Source organism: Staurois parvus, unplaced genomic scaffold (assembly GCF_062004578.1).
Source record: "Staurois parvus isolate SC_StPar_1 unplaced genomic scaffold, SC_StPar_1.0 ptg001057l, whole genome shotgun sequence".
NCBI classification, from domain to species: Eukaryota; Metazoa; Chordata; class Amphibia; order Anura; family Ranidae; genus Staurois; species Staurois parvus.
In genome coordinates, this window is record NW_028318853.1 from 51701 (window position 1) to 69612 (window position 17912).

The 17912-nt window shown below is 43.7% G+C and overlaps 1 protein-coding gene across 1 annotated transcript in view; it reads right to left on the bottom strand.

The window, feature by feature from the left end:
• Positions 1 to 2982: 2982 nt before the first annotated feature.
• The window catches only part of LOC149440719 (exocyst complex component 6B-like), a gene marked incomplete at its 3' end in the record, with an annotated part of 134094 nt that continues 119164 nt past the window's right edge, over positions 2983 to 17912 (bottom strand). Inside the window, exons 5-6 of the mRNA XM_089658185.1 lie at positions 15060 to 15105; positions 2983 to 3256 (exon numbers count right to left, since the gene is read on the bottom strand). Of these exons, the coding sequence (XP_089514311.1) occupies positions 2983 to 3256; positions 15060 to 15105 (320 nt within the window). The remainder of the gene's footprint in view (positions 3257 to 15059; positions 15106 to 17912) is intronic.

Consider the following 17912-nt stretch of genomic DNA (forward strand, 5'->3'; position numbering starts at 1 on the left):
TGTGCTAGTGTGCAGTGAATACTAGCACATTATGCTCTTAACTTTCAGGGGGGAAGATTTATTTATTTATTTTTAAATGGCCTCTTCTACCACATTAACCACTTCAATACCGGGCACTTATACCCCCTTCCCTGTCCAGGCCAATTTTCAGCTTTCAACGCTGTAGCACTTTGAATGACAATTGCGCGGTCATGCAACACTGTACCCATATGAAACTGTTATATTTTTTCACACATATAGAGCTTTCTTTTAGTGGTATTTAATCACCGAGTTTTTTATTTTTTGCAAAATAAAACAAAAAACACCTGAAACATTTGAGAAAAAACAAAAAACGCACTTTTCTTCGTTTCTATTATAATATTTTGCAATAAATAACATTTCCTCATAAATTTAGGTCAAAAAGTATTCAGCTACATTTCGTTGGTGAAGATAATAATAATTTAATTTGTATTTTTTTTTCAAATGTTTCTATTATTTTTTTATTAAATTTTTTCTTTTCTCTTTTTACCATTTTATTTTTCAGCACTGTGACCAAAGCAATACAATGTTACCGTAGTAACATTGAACTACTCTGGGCAAGTGATCAGGATTTTTTTTATTTTTATACATTGTGATTGCTAATACCAATGGATTTCATTGATATTTGCAATCATTGTTACTGAATGAAACTGATTAATTCAGTCTTTTGTTGTGATTAGTCGTGATTGGGCAAAGCTCATCACATGATACAGATGGGCTGTGATTGGCCCTGTCTGTACCATGTGACTGTTTTGACCAATCACAGCTGATAACACAATTGTATACAATGGATGGCATGACAGGAAGCCATCCATTGTATACAATTGACATGTGATCTGCTGTGAGGTCACAGTGGTCACATGACACTAGCAATGGGCCGGTGTAGTCATATGTCATCGGCTGTGTCCCGTGGACACAGCTGGTGGCAAATCGTGGCCCTGCGGTCACATGAGCGGCTCGTTTTGACAGGGCGGCATATGACGCCCAGTTACAACGGCGAGTGTCCCGCCCGGCCGTCAATCTGCTATAGGTGTTAAGATCTAACGTGTTACTGATTTTACAGTTGCATCGAACGTGAAGAACATAATATTGAAGAGTAGAAGAGACTCGTGGACCATTGCGGTTGTTATACCATGATCAGAAACAAAACCTAGAGGGGGCATCTAGCCAACTGGTTTATTAAACGCCCTGTTAGGCAACGAGTTCAAGTGGACCTGAACTCTGGAAGAAAGGAAAGCTACAAAGGATTAGTCATCAGCCTGCTGTTTCCCTGCAGCTTAAATTTTCCCCAATACAAACCTACCATGCCTTGTGTCCTTGTTTGAAGGTGGCCATCTTGGTACAGGGGCATGACCCAGAACAGGAAGTTGTCTTGTCCCTTTGCAAATAGGGATGAGCTTGTGGAATGAATATATGGACACAGGGGGATTGACCAGCCATGACACTACAATATGTAAGCCCATCATTACAAGGTAGGGCAAACAAACAAAGTACGGAATACAACTCCTCTAATACCTAGGTCAATGAAAACATTTGAAAGTACAATGCCTTTAAAGCTGAACTCCAGGATAGTTTAAAAAAAAAAAAAATCATGCTTGGGCATATATATAGGAACAGGAAATGGTGGCTCACATTTTAAACATATTAGTTTTTGAGAAAAGAGCCTTTTCAAAGTATACGACATCATCGCTTGGATAGAGAAAGCGCAGCTATTCACAGGCACCCCAAGGAGGTATCAAAGAAGCAGCACTTCTGCCCGCTCACAGTGCGATGCCGCTGGAACAAACTGCGATTCCCATCATGCAGTGTGGGTTGTAGCTGTGAATGAAAATACATGTGGACAAGATTGTGGTTGATCCTAAGCATGTCAATCGTGGCAGATCAGTGGTATCTGTACCAAGGAAAAAGAAATTGCTTGGGACCTAGACAGCAGACTTCTACAAGTACATCATTCTTTAGGCCCCATGTACACGGGACACTTATGAACGATGGAAACTGACTGCTGGAAAACGTAGGTTAAAAAACGTCTGTTTAGCCGCGGCTGCATAACACGTTTATGCGTGTTTGCGTTTAGAAGCATTTTTTAAAGATAAGCACAAGAGAACCTCCCAAATGCCCAGAATGCACTGAAACGTGGTAAATTATTAACTATTTCAGACTGTTTCAGATAAATACAGAGAGTAGAAGCAGAGACAGCAGTATGTGTTGAGATAATTAGGTGTGAGTTGCTCATTAACATTTCTTTTGATTCCAAGGGTGGGAAAGGTGTCTGCTGGAGGGAGTCATTAAGGTCAGGGGGGTCTTCATGAGGAATTTGAGGTGTGAATGGTCATTAACATATCCTTTGTTTCCAAGGGTGGGAGAGGTCTGAGGTGTGAATTGGTCATTACAATGTGTGACAAGCTTGGCAGGAACATCCTGTGTTCAGTGTTTTGTCCATCTGAGTACCTTAAAAACTCTTTGCATGCATATTTCAGGATGAAAAAAGGGCTCTAAACAGCATTGGCAACTGGAAGAGTTAAAGAAAAATTTCAAACGCAAACGCTTATAAATGCGTTTAGCCGCGTTTACAAGCGTTTTGCGTTTGAAACACTGATAAAAATCGACTGCTGAACGCACGTTTTCTGCATTCAAAAAAACGACTGTAAACTCAAATGCCTGTAAACAACGATGTGTACATGGACACATAGGAAAACATTAGGTAGAGTTCAGGGGCTGCTGAAAAACATGCAGAACAGCTCCTAAACGTGAGTTTATCAGCTGCAGTGTACATGGAGCCCTTACAAGGTGAAATAAAAAAATGTGCAGAATGGGTTAGAGAGGACATGGGATGCTGGAGAGGTGAGTATATCGTGTCTTCTAGTGAACACAGTTTTGGATCTTTAGAGACCTTATAAAATCTTTTAGCACAGTCACCATATCTAGAGAGAAGACTGGAGTTTCATTTACAATTGCACAGCTCACTGAGAGATACAGACAAGACAAAAAAGTCCTGAGAGGCCCTGTTGTGTTTAAAGATGAATTTCTCCTCACCTGCTTCATGGCGAACTCTCCAATCCTCTCAGAGTGCTTGCGGATGCTTTCCAGGAAGTCCTTCAGGTCGGACATGGACACCTCTTTGATCTCCTCACGTAGTCTCGGGATGTTGTCCACCATGACCTGGCAGAAACGGTAGTGACTAACCTGAGGCAGGTAAGTGTGCTCCAGCTGTTCCAAAGTCTTCAATGCAGGGTAATGTCTATGGAAGGCATGAAAAATCAAGAACATATCCATCACAATTGTATAAATATTTACTTGTGAGCCTCTGTGATTTTAAATTAATAAATATTGTGGTTCGCTGACATTAATCACTTCCTCATAATCATGTGCAATTGTACCATACCATTAAAAAACAAAAATGTCGCGCTCCAAAATTAAAATTAATTAAATAATATAACTCAAAAAATTCCCCCTGATTTATAGACTCAAATATATAATCAATTGTGCCTTTTTCCATAATTAGCATCAATTCAATTATATGATTAATGTGATATATTTTTCGATCAATTTGTAAAAATAATAATAAAAAATGTCAACTGTGACTTATTAAAAATTATTACAACTTAAATGTGGTAAAACCCAAATAAATAAATTATAAACTGATTTATTTGAGTTTTACCACATTTAAGTTGAAATAATTTTTAATAAGGCACAGTTGACATTTTTTATTATTTTTACAAATTAATCGAAAAATATATCACATTAATCATATAATTGAATTGATGGTAATTATGGAACAAGGCACAATTTATTATATATTTAAATGAGTATTTAAATCACAGGGAATTTTTTGAGTTATATTATTTAATTAATTTTAATTTTGGAGCGAAATATTTTTGTTTTTTAATGATATCCATTACAATTCCACAACTAGAGAAGAGTACACAAATGTTAAGATTTTCATCTTTAGGCTCTTCTGTTCACCTGATCATTCTGCCGGTAACACATTTCGTGTACCAGATCAGGACTACAGAACACCTTTCCTTTTCCTTCTCTCCAGAACATAGATTGAGGGTTCCTGTAGTCCACAGACAGAACCAGGAACAAAGGAACTGATAAGGGTGCAGCACAGGCAGAGAGCACAGAAAGTTATCAGCTCACTGGGTTGGTGGTAGGATCAACAGGTAAGAAATACCTCTCCACCTCATACAAAACATTCCCCAATTGGCACCAATGCCAAGTGGCCGATTTCCTGTGTTGAGAACGCAGCAGGGCAGCCATTCGGCATGGGACCCGGAAGCAAGTGGAGATCACTGGAGTCTACTACAGAGATTTCAGGGGGATCACACAGGTACATAGTTACATTGGTTCAAGCTGGAGCAATGTAACATTGTACACCTGGAATTCTTCAAAGTATTAAAGTGGTTGTAAAGCTCAGACATGAAATATGAACAAAGCACATCCCTTTATAGTGTGTACCTATCTCAATTAACCACCTCCCATCCAGTTGTTGTATATAAACGGCCCGAACGGAGGAAGCGCGCAGCACAACGATCCGGTGCCCGCTGTGTCCTCCGGATCGTTGTTCGGGACCTCTGTGTGAGGTCCCGATCAAGTGATCACTGTTTGGCCAATCAGTGATCACATGCAGAGTAGTAAGCAAGATGTCGCTTCTGACATCATTGCTTACTACATGTGAAATCTGTGAATGATCACAGAGGTCACATGGTACAAGGCTATTCACAACAGCCTTGTACCATGTGACAAGCTGTGACCAATCACAGCTCACACAGTATTCCTCAATGGCTGCAAGAATGCAGCCAGAGAGAAGGAGAAATGATTGCTTTTACAGCCTTAATGGGTATAAAAGCAATCAGTGTAAAAAAAAAAAAAATCTTCCATCACCCCCCACAAGTAGTACAGTGTCACCATGGTGATAGTATGTAAAAAAAAAACTAAATAATATAAAAAATAAAATAAAAATGTAAAAAAAAAAAAAAAGTTTAAAAATTATAATTTTTGGTTATAAACTAATTTGGGTTATTTTTTTTTACTAAAGAGATAACTGAATAAATGTTGGCCAAGATTTATGAAGAAATATTATTTAATTGCAACATTTTATAAGAAACACTTTTTTTCAAAATTTTTGGAATTTTTCATTTATATAGCAAAAAAAAAATAAAAATCCCAGCGGTGAAGAAATACCACCAAAATAAAGCTTTATCTGTCTAAAAAAATGCTAAAAAATTCATATGGGTACAGTGTTGCATGACCGTGCAATTGTAGTTCAAAGTGTGATAGCACTGAAAGCTGAAAATTGGCCTGGACTGGAAGGGGGTAAAAGTGTCCGGACTGGAAGTGGTTAAGAGCACTAAGTGTCATTTCTGTCTGCTGCTTTGTTCCTCTGCTATCAGCATGAATCACTGCTGAGAACATTTCCTGACACCAAGAGAAAAATGGTGACAGGGAAGGGACCTCCAGTAAATAGACACCTCGGCTCTGTTCCTGTGTGCTGTGTGGAAGGGAGTGTGTCCCGAGTTTCCACACTGCTTTCTTTCCTCTCCTTGCAAAGGTGACAGTTCGGGCTAGACAGCATCTGATTGGTCAGCACAGCTTTTTCTCCTCTCCTACCGCTGACACTCAGCATGTGATGCCTGCAGGGAGCCTGCACCCCTCCTGTGTGAACTCGGCTATGGCAATAATGGGTTTACACAGGAAAGTGGGGAAACCACATGTGATTTGGACAAGAATCTCAATAACGCCAATCGTACCACAAAAGTATCGGTTAAGCAATTGGGATTATTTTCACGAGTAACCAAGAAAATACTCTGTATCAGCACCGATACCGGCATAGGTGCATCCCTGCTTGGTGGATTGGCTAGAGAGATTTTCATCATTATCCTGACTGCATTGAACTTCAACAATCTTTTGGACAGATGACCCCACATTCTTAGAACACTTTGACCTGATGCAAAATGTATAGATGATTCAAGCAGCCCAGGCCCTAAAGCAGCAAAGCAACCCCAAACCATAACATTTCCACCTCCATGCTTCACAGTTGTGGAGGGGGGGGGACATATGACCCCACATTCTTAGAACACTTTGACCTGATGCAAAATGTATAGATGATTCAAGCAGCCCAGGCCCTAAAGCAGCAAAGCAACCCCAAACCATAACATTTCCACCTCCATGCTTCACAGTTGTGGAGGGGGGGGGGGCATATGACCCCACATTCTTAGAACACTTTGACATGATGCATAATGTATAGATGATTCAAGTAGCCCAGGCCCTAAAGCAGCAAAGCAACCCCAAGCCATAACATTTCCACCTCCATGCTTCACAGTTGCAGGGGGGAACTTCTCCCAAAAAACTGCCTTTGGTTTCTAGCAAACATGTTTACTGTTACCAAACCACTCTATCAGTCTTCAGCACAATGTTCAAGCAGGACTGGTCTTTGCCTATATGGTCATTGGCAAACTTAATTCTGCTGTAATGTCCTTTTCGGACATCAAAACACACCGCTCATGCAGGCTGAATTGGTATAAACTCTTTCCAATCGTAGATGGATCCACTTTGATCCCAACTGCTTCAAGAGTTACCTGAATATGTTGTGAAATTTTGCAGGTTTTGGAGACTTCTTTTGTCATTGAATGTTTAGCACTTGGGTTGAATGTGTCCAGTCCTGAACAATTTGATTTGTATAATCTATGCCATTTTGTAGATTTCTTTCCTTACAGCGGAATGACGGATTTCAAATCATCTTAGGATCTTTGGAATTCCCTTGCCAGACTCTTACGCACAAACGACTTTCTTTCTAATGCAGGCCATAGACAGGTCGAAAATTGGCCGATTTTCGCACCGTTCGTGGGTTAATTGGTCGGACGCTTTTCAGGGTTTTGGCACATTTTTTTTTTAATCGGTAAAGTTGGGGGGGGGGAAACGGCCGATTTTGCCGATCGGCCGATTTTGCCAGCAATGATGGGCAAATCAGCCGATCTTTTTACCGATAAAAAATCTGTGCATGAGCTGTGACCTGCAAGAAGAAGAAAAAGAAGAATAAGAAAAGAAGAAAAAAAAAAGAATCCCAGTCCGCTATTATATTTTATATGAAAGGTCTTGCGGTTGCAATAATGTATCTATTTGTATCCGAAGAAAAACATCTGTATCCAAAATGGATACAAATGGATACAGTGTCGCAACCGCAATACTTTTTACCATTGGTGGTAGCGTCGGCCGATCGAACGACCGTTTATTTTTCGTTTTTTCTTTTTTTTTTTAATTAAAAAAACGGCCGGTTTTCAACCAAGCTATGGCCTGCATAAGGGTCTGAGAGCTCTATTGGTCTGAGAACATCAGACCCTAGATATCTGAGGATTAAATAGAAGACACATTCTACCTGCATATTCTCTAAGGTGGTTCTATTCATTATTATTATTATACAGGATTTATATGGCGCCAACAGTTTGTTCAGCACTTTACAATATAACGGGAGACAATACAGCAACAATACAAGAGGGTTAGGAGGGCCCTGCTCCTTGGAGCTTACAATCTAAGAGGTCACCTCATCTGAAACAGGATTATTCTGATTGGGTGCATCCTCAGGACAAATGTGCAAGTGTCTGAAAGGTCATTTTTTTTTTCAAGTAAAACATGATATACCTACAATTGCACAGGGCAGCTCCGTTCCTCCTCTTCTGGAATCCCCCACTGGTGCTCCTGGCTCCTCCTCTTCTTAGTGTGCCACCATATGGAAGCATCTTCCTATTGCGGCATACCTGTGGGGTCAATCCTGAACCCTGCTGTGTCTTTAGACACAGACAGCAAGGCTTGACCCCGCCCCCTACACCCTTGTCATAGAATCTGACTGACAGCAGCAGAAGCCAAAGGCTCCCACTGCTCTAAGCAAAGCCTTTGAGAGCGGGGAGAAGAGGAGAGAACTGCAGCAGACAGGCACAGTGATGGATTGAATGAGGGCTCAGGTAAGTATAAGGGGGGGTTAGGGGCTGATACTCATCCAGGGAATGCATTTAGGTAAAAAAAGGTTTTGGGTTTGCAACCAATTTAGATCACCGCTGGTCAACTGGAGAATTATAGAGGGCCTCAAAGGCGAACTCCACACACACGCAAACCTACAACTAGAGGGCCACACATTAGCAGCATATTTTTGCACCTCAACAACCAAAAATTTTGGTTCTGCTGCATTTGTGGTGAATTGCAATGCACACTCAAGAAGTAGAATAACTCCAGCATTGATGACAGATAACGCAATAATAACCCCCAACATGGGTGTCAGTGGACATGAGGATAACCCCCAACATGGGTGTCAGTGGACATGAGGATAACCCCCAACATGGGTGTCAGTGGACATGAGGATAACCCCCAACATGGGTGTCAGTGGACATGAGAATAACCCCCAACATGGGTGTCAGTGGACATGAGAATAACCCCCAACATGGGTGTCAGTGGACATGAGAATAACCCCCAACATGGGTGTCAGTGGACATAATAATAACCCTGAGTCAACTCCATAAAAGATCGTTTAGTACAGAGTGAATATCAACCACAAAAGTACCAAGACCCCTGTAAGAAAAAGTATGTGAACCCCTTGGGATTACGTGGAGTTTTGCATGAATTGGGCATAAAAAGTGCTCTGAACGTCATCTAAGTCACAACAATAGAAGAACACAGTCTGCTGAACATAATACTACACAAACATTAGATGTTGCCATGGTTTAATTGCACATAACATGTAAACATTCACAGTGCAGGGAGGAAAAAGTATGTGAGGCCCTAGCTTAATGACTTCTCCCAGAGCTAATTGGAGCCAGGAGTGAGCCAACCTTGACTCCAATCAGTGTGATGATATTGGATGTGTTGCTGACAGCTGTCCTGCCCTTAAAAAACACACACCTGTTTTGGGTTTGCTGGTTTCAAGAAGCACTGTCTGATGTGAACTATGCCTCGCAGAAAAGAGCTCTCAGAAGACCTACAATCAAGAACTGTTGACTTGCATGAAGCTGGAAAGGGTTACAAAAGTATCTCCAAAAGCCTTGATGTTCATGTGTCCACGGTAAGACAGACTGTCTACAAATGGAGAAAGTTTAGCACTGTTGCTACTCTCCCTAGGCGTGGTCGTCCTGTAAAAATGACTGCAAGAGCACAGCGCAGAATGCTGCATGAGGTAAAGAAGAATCCCAGAGTGTCAGCTAAAGACCTACAGAAATCTCTGGCACATGCTATCATTTTTGATGACACATCTACAATAAGGAAAACATTAAACAAGAATGGAGTACATGGGAGGACACCACGGAGGAAGCCATTGCTGTCCAAAAAGAAGATTGTAGCACGTTTGAAGTTTGCAAAAGAGCACCTGGATGTTCCACAGCACTACTGGCAAAATATACTGTGGACAGATGAAACCAAGATTGAGTTGTTTGGGAAGAACACACAACACTATGTGTGGAGAAAAAAAGGCACAGCACACCAACATCAAAACCTCATCCCCACTGTAAAACATGGCGGAGGGAGCATCATGGTTTGGGGCTGCTTTGCTGCCTCAGGGCCTGGACGGATTGTTGTCATTGATGGGAAAATGAATTCCAGAGTTTATCAAGACATTTTGCAGGAAAACGTACGACCATCTGTCCGCCAACTGAAGCTCCACAGAGGATGGGTGATACAACAGGACAATGACCCAAAGCATACAAGTAATTCAACAAAACAATGGCTGCAACAGCACAGAATACGCCTTCTGGAGTGGCCCAGTCAGAGTCCTGACCTCAACCCGATTGAAATGCTGTGGCATGACCTTAAGAGAGCGATTCACACCAGACATCCCAAGAATATTGCTACACTGAAACAGTTTTGTGAAGAGGAGTGGTCCAAAATGACTCCAGATCGTTGTGCAGGTCTGATCTGCAACTACAGGAAACGTTTGGTTGAGGTTATTGCTGCCAAAGGAGGGTCAACCAGTTATTAAGTCCAAAGGTTCACATACTTTTTCCTCCCTGCACTGTGAATGTTTACATGTTATGTGCAATTAAACCATGGCAACATCTAATGTTTGTGTAGTATTATGTTCAGCAGACTGTGTTCTTCTATTGTGACTTAGATGACGTTCAGAGCACATTTTATGCCCAATTCATGCAAAACTCCACGTAATCCCAAGGGGTTCACATACTTTTTCTTGCAACTGTATCAACACTAAAAAATCTATTACATTACCAAATGGAGAGAAATTTATTCCCAAACATTATGGCAATTGCAAAACTAATGGGGTAGTAGATCTGCTCACATGCGATTGCAATTGCTTTTATGTAGGCAAAACGAAATTAGAGCTCTGGCGTCGAATGTATCGCCATATCTCCAGCATGAAGTCCAACAACAGGGACCCTCAGGACGTCACATAGTGGTCATTCATGGGAATACATTTCCCAAAGTTAATTTCCTTGTCCTGGATAGGATCCATCCGAGCTCACAAGGAGGTGATTGGAAAAAAAACTTTGCTCCAATGTGAGCTCAGATGGATATATAAATTAAATGCTACTTCCTTTCCAGGATTAAACGGAACAATGTCTTTTAAGCCATTCTTGGACGGTTTCGTATCAGGCGAGTGCGAGAAAGATTTTTAACTTATTTCCTGCCCTTTTTTTTTTTATTACAGGCACACAGATACACTGACAAGTTTGCTGAATGCAGGTGCCATTCTTTCCAGGCTCAAAAAAAAAAATAGTAAAGGTGCATTTATTTATTTTTAAAGTGAAGTTATCCTTTAAACAGCCTTCAGCCCTTTTTTGGGAGTGACAACACAGACCTATATGGGAATGCTGTCACATTAAAATAGCTGCTAGCAGGCTTCCTACAAGATTCAGCAATGCTTAAAATGTGTTGACAGACTGACAAAGTTTGTTCACAGTTTGTTTAAAGTGACAGCTAGAAGCTTTGTAAAAGCCTGCTGTGCACACTGCTCTTCTACAAGCTAAGGTGACGTGTACAAGGCCTTGGGGAGGTTACCCATAGATGTGGTGTGTGCTTCAGGCCATTGGAGGAGTCACATTGGTATGTGATGGCACTGCAGACAGCTGGCAGATGTATGTCTTCCCATCGCTTTCTGCTAGACACCAATCGTTTTCTGTCCAGCCTGGGTGCTAGGGAGTGCCGGGAGGGAGGGGTACAAGGGAGAGTTGGGGGGTTGGGGGAGGGGTGCTAGGGAGAGCTGAAGAAGAAATGGGTGCTAGAGAAATCTGGGGAAAGGCGTGGAATGGGTGCTAGAGAAAGCTGGGGGGGGGGGGGGGGATTGGGTGTTAGTGAGAGCTGGGGGAGAAATGGGTGCTTGGGAGAGCTGGGGGGTGATAAGAGTGCAAGGGAGAGCTTGGGGGTTCACTTATACTCTGGAGATGATCTGTGCGGGGATAGGAATGGGTGCTAGGGAAACCTCGGGGGGGGGGGGAATAAGTGCTAAGGAGAGCTGGGGGGGGGCATGGGTGCTAGGGAGAGCTGGGGGAATGGGTGCTATGGAGAGCAAGGGGGAGGGGGGATGGGTTCTAGGGAGATGGGGGAATGGGTGCAAGGGAAAGCTGGGGGAGGGGGGAATGGAATGGGTGCAAGGGAAAGCTGGGCGGGGCTCACTTATATTCTGGGGGATGGGTGTTAGGGAGATCTGGGGGAGAAATGGGTTCTAGGGAGAGCTAGGGTGTGTGTGTGTGGGTGATATGAGTGCTAGGGAGAGCTTGGGGGTTCAGTTATATTCTGGAGATGGTCTGTGGGGGGATGGGAACTGGTGCTAGGGAAAGCTCTGGTGGGGGGGGGGGGGGGGGAGTGCTAAGGAGAGCTGGGGGGGGGGCATGGGTGCTAGGGAGAGAGCTGGGGGGGAGAATGAGTGCTAAGGAGAGCTGGGGGGGGGAGGCATGGGTGCTAGGGAGAGCTCTGGGGGGGGGGGGGGAATGAGTGCTAAGGAGAGCTGGGGGGGGGGGGCATGAGTGCTAAGGAGAGCTGGGGGGATAGGTGCTATGGAGAGCAAGGGGGAGGGGGGGATGGGTGCTATGGAGAGCAAGGGGGAGGGGGGGATGGGTGCTAGGGAGAGCTAGGGGGATGGGAGAATGGGTGCTAGGGAAAGCTGGGAGAGGGGGGAATGAAATGGGTGCTAGGGAAAGCTGGGGGAGGGGGGAATGAAATGGGTGCTAGGGAAAGCTGGGGGAGGGGGGAATGAAATGGGTGCTAGGGAAAGCTGGGGGAGGGGGGAATGAAATGGGTGCTAGGGAAAGCTGGGGGAGGGGGGAATGAAATGGGTGCTAGTGAGATAGGGAGAGCTGGGCGCGGCTCACTTATACTCTGGAGTTTGTCTATAACGTAGCTTCCCTTTAATTTGCCATGATTAGTCTTTGTGTTGATTAGAATGCAGACGACACTATGTTCCTAAGCTGCACTTTTTGAAGCTCAGGCCGTGATTACATGCCAAGACAAGCAAAGGGTTAATCTTTCAAAAATCAGACTTGACTTCGATTTCACTTTTTTTTTTACCTCCTGAAATACTTTAATTATTTGTTTTGGATGATGTGGTTGGAAGGAGTTCTCTCTCTTTAGAAAGGGTCAGGAATAACATTTAGACTGCGTTTGCACGAGACTTGTCCTTCAATAGGAAACGAGTTTATTTAAAGATCACGCAGCGGTCACGGCTTACAGCCGCCCCGGGCTACAAAAACCAGAAGGTTTCAGATGATTGTGCGAGCCGCAAGCAGCACCAGCCACGTGTAAATAAGTCAGGGGGTGCTGAAAGAAGCCGTCCAAGCAGGGAATGAAAGGCTGTTGGCACAGTGCGCCCTTTACAGTAGCCTAAAACCATTTGGTATGTAAATATCGCAGCGAGCGGCCTGACAGGGCAGATTAGGTGCGATCTGATTACACAGGTTTTAAACACTGACTTCTAAACCGCAAACTCCATTCAGGGGTTCCACTGTGTGAACTTTATTGTTTGCTTTGGCAGGGCCTGTGTTTGTTGAAGGATTTTGCTGGATGGGAGATTTCGACACAAAAGGAACCGGGCCTGATGCTCCGGTGTGCGCAAAGGGAGGCGATAACGATACGCACTCGTCACTGCCCATAGAAATATCCCCTAATCTACAGGAGAGCTCATATCTACCCAATCCCTACCTGCTGATATTTGCCCACCATTATCAGTGGGCACACTCAATAGTTTTATCCTTTATGTTGTGCCATGCAGATGAAGACATTTGGCCCTCTAGGCAAGAGTTGTGTTGGCAAACCTTTGCAATAGAGGGCCTTTAACTGGCCCAGGTCCTAACCTCCATGGGTTATGGCAAAAATCACAAGTTGTGCTCCAAACTGGGAACGATGTCTCTATGGTGAGGCTCATCAACTTATGGCCCAAGTGTCTAGATGGGCACACAATGTCTTTTTCAGAATCAACCAGAAGAGCCACTATCATAACCTATAATTGAAAGCTTATTGGGCTGCCAGTTACAAAGCCTGGCCTGCCCTCCTAGGCACAGCCCACCCACCTCCCTGACATGACAGGTAAAACCACTGCGTTTCTGATGGAACAGGAATTGAGGCCGATCAGGTGTGAAGGTGAGGAACAGGGCCTATCTGAGGTCTGATGATGCAGAAATGATGGTGATCTGAGGAGTGCAGTGTCAGGAACTGGGGATGACCTGAGGAGTGAAGGGTCAGGAACTGGGGATGACCTGAGGAATGAAGGGTCAGGAACTGGTGATGACCTGAGGAATGAAGGGTCAGGAACTGGGGATGACCTGAGGAATGAAGGGTCAGGAACTGGAGATGACCTGCGGCATGAAGGTGCAAGAATTGGGGCTTATCTGAGGTCTGATGGTGCCGGAATCACAGTAATGAAAGAATAGTGCAGGAACTGGGTTGATCTGAGGTCTCAAAGAGATGAACTGAGGCTGACTTGAGGTATGAAGGTGAAGGAATTGGGGGTGATCTGAGGTCTGATGGTGCAGGAATTACGGTGTTCTGGGGTGTGATGGTGCAGTAATTGGGCTGATCTGAGATGTGAAGGTGCAGGAATAGGGGTGACCTGAGGTGTGAAGATGCAGGAATTGGGGCAGATCTGAGGTGTGAAAGTGCAGGAATTGGGGCAGATTTGAGGTGGAAAGGTGCAGGAATAGGGGTGACCTGAGGTGTGAAGGTGCAGGAATAGGGGTGACCTGAGGTGTGAAGGTGCAGGAATAGGGGTGACCTGAGGTGTGAAGATGCAGGAATTGGGGTGACCTGAGGTGTGAAGATGTGCAGGAATTGGGGTGATCTGAGGTGTGAAAGTGCAGAAATTGGGGTGATCTGAGGTGTGAAAGTGCAGGAATTGCGGTAACCTGAAGTATGAGGATGCAGGAATTGCAGTGATCTAAGGACTAATAGTGCAGGAATTGCGATGATCTCAAGTCTGAAGGTGAGGAATTGGGGATGACCTGAGGTGTGAAGGTGCAGGAATCAGGGTGATCAGAGGTGTAAAAAGTGCAGGAATTGGGGTGATCTGAGGTGCGAAAGTGATGGATTTGAAGCTGATATGAGATAAGATGTGCAGCAAAAAAATCTAAAAACCTATAGCCTGCTACGGACTACTGGCACACCTAATGTGGAAAAGGTTGTGGTAGGTCAATACCTGGGGGGGGTCAATAGCCTTAATCAACAGGGTGTTGGTGCAACTTTTCATTTTTTCTGAAAAGGTGAACACTTCAAAGCACTGTGCATCCAACAACTGCCATTTTTTTTTATATTAAAATATTTGATTTCACCCATATCCATCTTTTGCTGCTTCTCCAGCAGCCACTGCCTGTCAACATGCACTCCAGCAATGGACGCATGACATTTCTTGGGGTCAGTTTCCATATGATGACAACAGTGGACTCCTGAGTAAATGTATTGGAATGAATTCTGTAGTCTCCACCTTTTATTTTTTTACAGTGTGAGTGGAACTCCGCTTTAAGGCTCAGGATGCCAAAGTCTACAAGGTCAAACGTAGGATGACCCAATACAAAATAAGAAGACACCAGAAAAAAAAAAAGTAAAACAACCTGTGCTCTCACCTTTTAGTTTTCATCTGCACTTGTAATTTGCTGTACATTTCCAAAACTGAAAATAAAGAGATATAAAACATTACAAAAGAGCACAAACATTGTATATAAAAACACAAAATTCTCAACACCTGATCAACAAAACTGCCGTCTACAAATCCGGTAACATCGAGCAGTACATGCACTATGGGGGAAATTAACATACGCATGAAAAGTCAACAGAGACTTTCTCTAGCCACAGTAAACCTGAGTGATTCATAAATGGACCACAAAAGAAATTCTTCTGTGTTTCCACAATTCATTGTCTTTGCATACTGATGTAATAAAACAATCACAGTACCCCAGTAGTTAGCACTTCTGCCTTTCAAAACTGGAGTTTTTACTTCGAATCTGGGTCAGGACACTTACTGAATGTTCTCCTGCTTCTTTCTACAGCCGAAAGACATGCTGGCAAATTAACGGACTCCCATATAAATTGGCTCTAGTAAGTGTGTGAGATAGGGACCAGAGACTGTAGACTCTGAGGGCAGGAACCAAAGCAGGTATTCTCAGCCAGGGTTCAGTGGAACTCTAGGGTTCTTCAAGAGGTTGCTAGAGATTCCTTCAGCTGTAGTTGGTTGACTTTTCATCTTTTTAATTGCAAGAGGCTGATTTCACCTTGACCCTCCCTTCGTTTCTGACCATTGTGAGAATCAGTGATCCAACTACAGGAGCAGGGGATGGGGGTTATGGGTAATCCTGCCTGTAAACATATATGTTTTTCCCATGGTTGCAAAAAGGAATTTAAAAATGTGGCAGTGCCATTAGCACAGTGACAGTGTATAAAAGCATCACTATTGATGTCAGTCTCAGCTAGTGTTAGATTGCCCCAAGTCCAATCTTTAACAAACTCGTGCAGACTCCACCTCCGCAACATCGCCAAAATCTGCACGTTCCTAACCCCAGAAACCACTAAACAGCTCATCCACTCCCTCATCATATCAAGACTCGACTACTGCAACTCCCTCCTCACTGGCCTGCCTCGCCACAGGCTATCCCCGCTTCAGTCCATCCTGAATATGGCTGCCAGACTCATTCACCTTTCCAACCGCTCCGTCTCCGCCACCCCTCTCTGCCAATCTCTCCACTGGCTTCCGATTGCGCAACGGATCAAATTCAAAATCCTAACACTGACGTACAAAGCTGTCCACCATACTGCCCCGTACTACATCTCTGACCTAATATCCAAGTACCGCCCAGCACACACACTCCACTCCTCACAAGACCTTCTTCTCTCTAGTTCCCTGGTCTCCTCCTCCCATGCCCGCCTCCAGGACTTCTCCAGGGTGTCATCCATCCTCTGGAACTCCCTGCCCCAACCCATCAGATTATCACCTACTCTCCTCTCCTTTAGGCGCACCCTGAAAACCCATCTCTTCAGGGAAGCCTACCCCGCCCCCTGCTAACTTGCCAATCTCCTCCACTCTTCCTACCACTCCATCCCCCACAGCTATCTCCTCCTGTGCCACCATCCCCTCCCTCCTAGATTGTAAGCTCCAAAGATCAGGGCCCTCAATCCCCTCATGTTTTGCATTGTATTGGTATTGTTCTGTCACATGTTCTGTCCCCCTTTGTAATGTACAGCGCTGAGCGAACTATTGGTGCTTTATAAATACTGTATACTAATAATAATAATTGCTCGCCGCACTATCACAGTCCCACTATCAGTCGCTGATCATTACTAGTATCAAAGAAAAAAAATCCAGTATATATAAACCATAGTTTGTAGATGCTATAACTTTTACGCAAACCAAATAATATACACGGATTGGGATTTTTTTTTTTCTTACAAAAGACATGTAGCAGAATACGTTTTGGACTAAATTAATGAAGAAATTAGATTTTTAAATTTTTTGTTATTTGATATGTTTTATAGAAGAAAGTAGGGATGCACTGAACCATTACCAAGTACCGATACCTTTACAGTGCGATTTGAGTCCATACAAAATGAATGGGCTCAAATCACACTACAAAAAGAACTGCATGGGATTTGAACAGGAACGCGGTTCCTGTCCAAATCGCATGTGCTTTCCCAGGAGCACTGCGGGAAAAAAAACCTCCCTGCATGATGGGTTACACCACCTCCGGCTCCCAATCCCTCTGTGAACATCAGTGTCTGCAGCTTGGGCTCCTCCTGCTTCTCCCATGGTTTCAGCCATCCACTGGACACCCTCCCTAATCCCCACTGTCAGACAATGAAAAGCCACTTCACAGGTGCGAGGATCTGTAATCGCCGCAGCTTTCTCATATCCTTGCAGTGATGACATTACAGACTAAAGGGATTTTAATTGGTCAGCATTGTCACAAACCCAGTGGTGATGAAATACCACCAAAAAGAGAGCTCTATTTGTGTGAAAAATGATAGAAATTTCATATGGGTAGTGTGTTGCATGACTGCACAATTGTCAGCTAAATTAGCGCAGTGCCAAATAGCAAAAAATGGCCGAGTCAGGAAGGGGGTAAAATCTGGAGGACAAGTGGTTAAGGAAAGGTGCAGAACTGCTTCTAACCACTAGAGGGAGAACAATATAACAAGAAAGGAAAAATGTGTGAACTTGTGTTACTCCATTTATTATTTATTTCAGGTACTTATATAGCGCCATCAATTTACACAGCACTTTATATATATATTGTACATTCACATTAGTCCCTAACCCTCAAGGGGTGTACAATCTCAGGTCCCTAACTCACATTCATACATACATGTACTAGGGACAATTTAGACAGGAGCCAATTTACCTACCAGCATGTCTTTGGAGGGTCGGCAGAAACTGGAGTACCCGAAGGAAACCCACGCAGGCACAGGGAGAACATGCAAACTCCAGG